We start from the raw sequence: 8,677 nt of genomic DNA on the forward strand, positions 1-8,677 counted from the left end.
GAGACCCCTCCCAAGGGGGAGGGAAAAGGGAATCCCGCTCATTTGCATGCGATGACGCAATCCACAGACCACGCCCTCCCCGCAAGAGATTCCCACCGCAGACGCGCCACGGTCCTTTCCCGCAGCTCTTTTCACCTGGAGGTGGTGAGGGGACTCCTCGGACCCCACCCGCCGCCTTTGCCGGCCCCTGTCGGGGGTCCGAAGGGCGGAGAGAAAGCTGAGCCAGGGAAACCTCGCGCAGGGAACTCGGAAGTCCTCTTCACTTTTAGTAGCTCTGCCAGGATTCCGGCCTCGTTTCGCTTTTGCTTTCGCCTGGACGGCGCATGCGCGGAGCATCTGCTGCGCTTCTGGCAGGTGCGGAGCCGCCAGTTGGCGGGGCGGGGTGGGCGCTGCTTCCGGGGTGGGAGGGGGCGTAGAGAGAGGGGGGAGGGGAGCCCCGGGGCTGCAGGGGGCGAGGGAGGGGGCCCTCCTTCCCCCTCCCCCCCGGGTGGGTGCTGGAGTGGGGTGGGGTGGGGGTCCACGGAAGCCCTTCCCCTGCTGCAGAGCTCCGGGTCCCCCAGATGTCGCTGCCTGGAGCTGGAGGCTGCGTCAAGGACTGCTGGAGCCCCTGCAGGGCTGCCCCGCCCTTCTCGCTAATCGTCGGCTCAGGTAGACTACCCCTGACCGGGGAGGTTCTGCCTCTGCAAACGTCAACACAGCTCCAAGGCGAGTCTCTCTCTCTCTCTCTCTCTCTCTCTCTCTTTCTTTCTTTCTTTCTTTCTTTCTTCTCCCCTTTCCCTCTTTTTACCTCCCCCTCTCTCCCTCTTTCTCTTCTCCTCCCTCCCTTTTCTTTCTTTCTTTCTCTCTTTCCCTCCCCCCTCTTTTCTTTCTTCCTTCTCTCCCTCTTTCCCTCTCTCTCTTTCCCTCCCTCCCTCTTTCTCTTTTCCTCCCCCCTCCCCCCTTTCTCTCCCTCCCTTTCTCTCCTCTCTCGTCTCGCTTTCTGTTCTCTCTTTTCTCCTATCTCTCTCTCCTGTCTCCTTCTCTCTTTTTTCCTTCCCTCCTTTCTCTCCTGTCTTTCTTTCTCCTCACTCTCTCCTTTCTCTCTCTCCTCTCTCTTTTCTTTCACTCTTCCTTCCTTCCTTTCTTCTCTCTTTTTTCTCTTCACAGATGGCGAGCATGGAAAACCTCCCTGAGGACGCCCTGATTGCAGTGCTGGTGTTGGTGCCCGCCCAGGACTTGGTGCGTCACTGCCGGCTTGTCTGTTCCCTCTGGCGCAGCCTGGTAGACTTGCCTTCGCTCTGGAGGCTCAAGTGCCAGCGTGAAGGCTACTGGCCGGAGCCACTGGACAGTCCCATCCCGGACTGGCGCAATTTCTATTTCCTCTGCAGCCTGAAGAGGAACCTGATCAAAAACCCTTGTGCTGAAGGTGAGGATGGGGTCAAGGGGGCTGGGCTATTTTGGGGGGTCTGGTTTTGGACCACTGGAAGGTTATTTTCCCTGAAGCTCCTGACCAGCTCTGGTCTGATCCTAGATTAAAACAAATCAAGGCCAGGATGGAAGGCCACCAGGAGATCCAAACTGAGTGTCCAACATGGCTAAGCAATTTGTTTTAAAAAGCAGGGCATAACCTCCTGGTGGTCTCCTTTCCCTACCATGAAATGTTTCCAAAGTGCCGAGCATCCAACCTGCAGTGCGGTCCTCTTCTTTGTGTCTCCTTTCTTCCACCGCAGAAGGCTTTGAGGCCTGGAAGAAAGAATCCAACGGAGGCAACGGCTGGAAAATTGAGGAACTTCCGGGAGATCATGGAAGAAATTTCCTTCTTCCGCACGTCCGGAAATACTTTGTGACATCCTACGAGTGAGTAGCGTTACAGCCTTGGACTTGCTGGTCTTTGGCCAGCGGGAGGGTTTTTGCGGGTTTTGTAAAACACAGATTGAATGTCGTTAAACGGGCTCCTTCGATAGTGGGAAAACTCCCAACTGAGTTTTTACTACAAGCAGCTTGGAGGCATCAAATCCCCCAGCATCTAAAGTTTTGTTTTGTTTATTTATTTTATTTTTGTTTGTTTATTTTATTTTATGTTATTTATTTATTTTAATTTATTTTAGTTGATTTTTTAAATTTTATTTTACTTTATTTCTTCTTTTATTATTATATATTTTATTATTATGTTATGTTGTTATATGTTATATTACATTTTTATATTTTTTATATTTTATGTTTTATATTTTTATATTTTAGTTTTTTTAGTTTATTGTATTTTATTAATTTATATTTCAGTTTAGTTTAGTTTATTATTTATTTTAATTGATTTTTTAAATTATTTTAATTTATTATTTTATTTTAGTTTATTTTAGTTTATTTATTTTAGTTGATTTTTTGATGTATTTTATTTTAGTTTACTTTATTTTTTCTTTTATTATTATATATTTTATTATTATGTTATGTTGTTACATTACATTTTTATATTTTTATATTTTTTTTATATATTTTAGTTTAGTTTATTGTATTTTATTATTTTATATTTTAGTTTAGTTTATTGTATTTTATTTTTAGTTTATTTTTTTATTATTTTAGTTTATTTTTTTTTTAGTTTATTTTATTTTAGTTTTTTATTTTTATTTTTTATTTTATTATTTATTTTATTTTATTTATTTTATTTATTTTATTTATTTTATTTATTTTATTTATTTTATTTATTTTATTTATTTTATTTATTTTATTTATTTTATTTATTTTATTTATTTTATTTATTTTATTTATTATTTTATTTATTTATTTTATTTATTTTATTTATTTTATTTATTTTACTTTACTTTATTTTACTTTATTTTACTTTATTTTTTGTTTTATTATTTTATTATATTATATATTTTGCGACCTGACAAGTAAAGTCCATGGGGAAAGCCGGATTCACTTAACAACCATGTGACTTACTTAACTACTGCAGAGATTCGTTTAACGACTGTGGCAAGGAAAGTCGTAAAATGGGGCAAAATGCACTTAACAGCTGTCTCACTTAGCAACAGAAATGTTGGGATCAATTGTGGTCGTACGTTGAGGACTGTTGAGGACAAAAAAGACAGGTATTCCCAACTTACGACTTAGGACAATTGAGCCCAGAATTTATGTCGCTAAGTGAGACAGCTGCTAAGCGAGTTTTGTCGCATTTCACGACGTTCCTTGCCACAGTTGTTAAGTGAATCACTGCAGCTGTTAAAATAGCCACACGTTTGTTAAGCAAACCCGGTGTCCCCCGTTGGCTTTGCCAGTCAGAAGTTCGTAAAAGGGGATCGCGGGACCCCGGGACACTGCAAACCGTCATAAATACAAACACAGTTGCTCAGCATCTGAATGTAAATCCCCTGACCATGCGGATGCTGCAGCCGTCGTAAGTGTGAAAAATGGTGTTAAGTCACTTCTTTCAGTGCAATTGTAACTTCGAACAGTCACTAAACGAATTGAGGACTACTTGAATTTAATCATGGGTTATAACTGGATCCTGCCTCTTTTACTTAAAATCTCTCTCTTTCTTTCTCTCTCTCTCTCTGTCTCTCTGTCTGTGTCTCTCTTTCTCTACCTCATTTGTTGCAGGCTGCACATTCTCTATCCATTATAAAATGGTTATAAATCCCATTTTTCCAGTGATGTTGTAACTTCGAACAGTTGTTAAATGAGCTGTTGTAAGTCAAGGACTACCTGTAGAAAAATATGAACTACAACGGCTAAAAGATGAGGGAGGGAGTAGGATTGGGGCGAGGGGAGGTCTGTTACTAATCAACCACCCCCCTTCAGCCATCGCTGTTCAAAAAAGGGCAGATTTTCCTAAGAAGGGACTTTAATTACTTGAGAAGCCATTTAACGACGATTTGTGGTTTGCGCTCCGCGTGGAGGCTTGTAACAAAGAGTGGCGCGGCGGCCTAGAGGTGGAGCTCTCACCTCACAATCAGGAAGCTGTGAATTCAATCCTAGGTAGAGGCAGATATTGCTCCCTCTCTCGGCACGTTGAGAATATATCTGCTGAATATAACTCCTCATTGGTGACAGGAATGGCATCTGGCCAGTAACCACTCAGCTTCATTCAGTTGCCCACAAGGGATTATGGAGTCATTAAAAAAAGATGAGGATGGAGGTTTTGTAACAACCGGTGGTTTTCTCTTCCTTGCCAGCTCATGCATGAAGGGGCAGATGATCACTTTACGGGATCACGGCTACTGGGACCGGTTGATGGATGAAGCCCGGCCTGATATTGTGGTGAGCGACTGGTGAGTGGCAGGGAGGAGAGGCAGACAGACGGACGGATGGACACGGGAAGCACAAGTGCTGAGGTGTTTGGTAGCACCAAACAAACGGCTCCGTCAAAGCAGGAGGCGCAACACAGGTAGTCCTCGCCTTACGACCACCATGGAGCACAAAATTCCCATTGTTAAGTGAGACACTTGCTAAGTGAGTTTTGCCCCATTTTACGACATTTCTTGCCACCGTCATTAAGTGAATAACCGCAGTTGATAAGTTAGTCATCATTCTTGCCTAGCATCTGGATTTTCATCATGTGACCGCAGGGATGGTCGTAAGTGTGAAAAATGGTCGTAAGGCACATTTTTCAGTGCCGTGGTAACTTTGAACGGTCACTAAACGAACGGTTGTAAGTCGAGGACTACCTGTATTATAGCACTCTTCTTGCTTTCACACAGAAAGACTATAGTTCTCGACTTACAACCATTTTAGCAACCGTTTCTGCGACCGGTTGCTGGGTGGGCGTGGCCATGGTGGGTGTGGCCTACTCAGTCTCCTGTACCACAGTGGAGGGAGGGGATTTGCTCTCCCCAGGCTCCGGAGGCTTTCCTCAAGCCTCTGGGTGGGTGAAAATGGCCTTCCCGGGCTCCAGAGGCCCTCTGGAGGCTCATTTCCGGAACTTCTGGGAGGCCCGTTTTTCGTCCTCTCAGAGCCTTCAGGCTGGCCCTGCACTTCCCTGACATCCAAAACAGGCCACGTGAAGACTCTTGGAAGGGGAGGTGTGAGGTGGGCGAGGCCAGCCAGTCCTTGCAACTACCAGTTCGGCGAACCAGATATAAAATGAGCATCCAGTTCGCCCGAACCGGTCTGAACCGGCTGAATCCCACCCCTAGTTGGGGACCAACCTCATATTGGAGTGGGGGGCAAGATGTTCCAGAAGGCAGGAGCCGCAGCAGGCCTTCCTCCTGGACCCCGCCAGCTGGAATAATCAGGCTGAACTATTGTCTCGCTTCATGATGGAAACTTTGAACTCTGTCACGGTCATAAGTTGAGGACACCCTGCGTTTTTATCGACCTTTTATAAGAGCTGACATTCTCTCCTTCGATCCCCGTCTGTTCCCCCAGGTTCGCCGCGCGTTTCGACTGCAGCTGCCAGTATGAGCTCTGTGTGAGGCTCCTGTCCAAAGATTACATCGTTCTCCAGGAGTTTCTGTTGGAACCGGTTGTGATCGAACAGTGGAGCGATGCAGAATGGCGCAAGGTAGAGGAGCGGGTTGGATCACGGGCCAGTTCCTCCCCCACAAGATTCAGCCGGTGGCATCGGTTGAGGGGCCAAAGGTTTTTTGTTTTTTTTTGCCAACTAGATGATAACTTGGTGTTGCCCGGGTGTGTATTTATCCCAATCCTGTATTAGAGGGAGCCCCCTTGTGGAGTACTTGAAGCCATTAATCATGGCAACTCCATTTGCTGTACAGTAGAAGTCATTTTAAGGCACAACAGGCTATATCTTAACAGAACATGAATCCAAAATGCACACTATCGCTGTAAAAAGTACTGTGACTTGACACTATACATATAATTCAGTCCTGCTGGAACACACACACATGGACACACACACCAAGGGGGTTAGGGGTGTCTTACCACCCACCACAGTATTTGTTTCCAGTGAGTAAGTCATCTGTGTACCAAGTTTGGTTGAAATTCCTCGAGGCATTCCAGAGTAATCCTGTTTTCTTGCAAGTGTTTCATGACCCAACTAGGTAACATCATCAGTGCTAGGAGGGAGGTTTCCTCTCAGTTTATTATCCCTTCTAGCTCTGATGCTGTTACCTAGTTGGGTCATGAAACGTCTTCAAGAAAACAACCAAGCTCAGAGAGCACCAAGGACCCTACAGTTCTCCTCCTCTCCACAAATGCCCTTTCTTCTAACACTGATGATATTGCCTAGTTGGGTAGTGAAATGTCTGCAAGAAAACCAGCAAGCTCAGAGCACCAAGAACTTCACAGTCCTCTTTCTCATCCCCCTCTCCCTCTCCCACCCCCCAATTTCCTCCTCCTCTGCACCCAGCACCCCAGTTTATTTTATTTATCGCTAAACTTACACACCGCCCATTCACAAGCCAAATACTGATCTTACTTAAGAAGTATAATAGTGTCCTGCTGATAAGGACGCTGTTTGTAACACACACAATATGGTGCTTTTTCTTCTGACCGAGGCTTCCCAAAAGCACGAAGCCGACTCCTCGTCCCGATAAAACCCCTTTTATTTCGTTTAAAGTGAATTCCTCTCCAGCAAAGTCCCGGCCAACAGTCTCTCAAGAGATTTCACAACTGCAGACCTTGATCAGGCCGATATCTTCCAAACTCCAAGCTGTAGCAGCAATTACTTGGCAAGAAGTCAGGAACAGATCTTCACCTGAATGGATTGAACTCATTGTCTCCTGCAAACTCCACTCCCCTTTCTCTCCTCTTTATTCCCGATGGGAGGGGCCATTCAACGTCCATTTGTGGCCTTACTCCCAAGTCGACCCTTGTTCCTTTAGCTGTTCCCTTCTCCTGGCAGTTCTGCGTCTGCGCACACTGGGAACAGGCTCCAGCTGTTCTTCTGCCTCACTGATCTCCGACTGATAACTGGCATACGGCTCTGCCCCACCCCCCTGCCTTCGATGCAGAGCTCTCGTCAGAGCCTTCCCCAGACTCCAGGACTGGCCCATGTTCCCCCCCCCAACCTCCTCACTGTCCGAATCTGCTGCCAGATCCGCTGGCGGGTCGCAACACTTTTAGAACCCACCAGATTTGGAGCTGGCAGTTTTTAAAATCCCCTCTGTAATTCTATAATCTACCGTATTTTTCGGACTATAAGACACACCCAAGTATAAGATGCACCATGATTTTGAAGAGGTAATTTTTTTTAAAAAAAAAAATTGCACTCTGCAAGTCTCCCAAACCCTCTGCACGCCTCTTTTTTTTTTTGCAAAAAAACGGGGGGGGGGGGGGATGCAGAGCTTTGGGAGGTTCTTAGAGTACTCCTGGGATCTGGAGGGCAGGACAAAAAGAAGCAAAAATTGGCCCATTTGTCACTCAAAAAAGGGGCACGCAGAAGCTTCGGGAGGCTTGTAGAGTGCTCCTGGTGGATGGGGGGGTTGGGTTTAAAAATGGCTCGTTTTTTGCTCGTTTCTGCCCTCCCCAGGCCTCAGGAGCACTTTGCAAGCCTCCCAAACCCCCTGCACATCCATTTTTGCAAAGGAGGCAGGGTTTCAGTCGGCCAAAAATCCTGCATTCAGGGTATAAGACGCACCCAGATTTTCACCCTCTTTTTTGAGGGGAAAAGGTGCGTCCAAAAATATACGGTAATCTGGTGACGGAATTGGACAAAACTTCTCCCTTTCATCTGCTCCTCTTGCTTGTTTTTCTTGCTCAGGTGTCGCACACATTTCACAACTATCCTGCCGGAGTCCGACACATCTTATTTAGTCACGGAGGCCATGATACCCAATACTGGGAAGGCTGGTACGGTATCCGAGTAACCAACAGCAGCCTCACCTTGGGCCCCCAAGTGGCAGACTGACGGAGAAGGGCTGCTTCGCTTTGGATAGGACTACAACTCCCATGGGGCCAGTAAGTGGCTCTGAGGAAGGTCAATCTAACCCTTGAACTTAACGGCATGGAAAAGAACTCAACCCCAGTGTGCCCTACACATCCCCCTGGCTATTTCTCTCTCGCCGAGAACAAAATAAATCTGTAGATATTTATCGGTGAGCAGATATTTCTCCTTGCTGCTTCTGCAACCTCGCTGCGTCTGGAAAAGTTGTATAATTGCGGCATTTCGTAAAAATACAATGCAATACAATAGCGGAGTTGGAAGGGACCTTGGAGGTCTTCTAGTCCAACCCCCTGCCTAGGCAGGAAACCCTATACTGTTTCAGACAAATGGCTATCCAACATCATCTTAAAGACTTCCAGTGTTGGGGCATTCACAACTTCTGGAGGCAAGCTGTTCCACTGATTAATTGTTCTCTAACTGTCAGGAAGTTTCTCCTCAGTTCTAAGTTGCTTCTCTCCTTGATTAGTTTCCAGCCATTGCTTCTTGTTCTACCCTCAGGTGCCTTGGAGAATAGCTTGACTCCCTCTTCTTTGTGGCAGCCCCTGAGATATTGGAACACTGCTATCATGTCTCCCCTAGTCCTTCTTTCTATTAAACTAGACATACCCAGTTCCTGCAACCGTTCTTCATATGTTTTAGTCTCCAGTCCCCTAATCATCTTTGTTGCTCTTCTCTGCACTCTTTCTAGAGTCTCCACATCTTTTCTACATCGTGGCGACCAAAACTGAATGCAGTATTCCAAGTGTGGCCTTACCAAGGCATTATAAAGTGGTATTAACCCTTCACGTGATCTTGATTCTATCCCTCTGTTGATGCAGCCTATGACTGTGTTGGCTTTTTTGGCAGCTGCTGCACATG

The 8,677-nt window shown here is 45.9% G+C and overlaps 1 protein-coding gene across 1 annotated transcript; it reads left to right on the forward strand.

Annotated features, from left to right (window-relative positions):
- Nucleotides 1-51: 51 nt before the first annotated feature.
- On the forward strand, nt 52-7,972 carry LOC309392728 (F-box only protein 6-like; the record flags this gene model as incomplete). The annotated part of the gene is made up of 6 exons (XM_081954154.1): nt 52-354; nt 1,147-1,405; nt 1,710-1,836; nt 4,149-4,244; nt 5,341-5,476; nt 7,637-7,972. The coding sequence occupies 6 exons, from the start codon at nt 52-54 to the stop codon at nt 7,781-7,783; spliced, it is 1,068 nt and encodes a 355-aa protein (XP_081810280.1). The 3' UTR covers nt 7,784-7,972.
- Nucleotides 7,973-8,677: the final 705 nt, after the last annotated feature.

The sequence above is a fragment of the Natrix helvetica genome (assembly GCF_964273705.1).
Source record: "Natrix helvetica genome assembly, chromosome: 5".
Taxonomy (NCBI): domain Eukaryota; kingdom Metazoa; phylum Chordata; class Lepidosauria; order Squamata; family Natricidae; genus Natrix; species Natrix helvetica.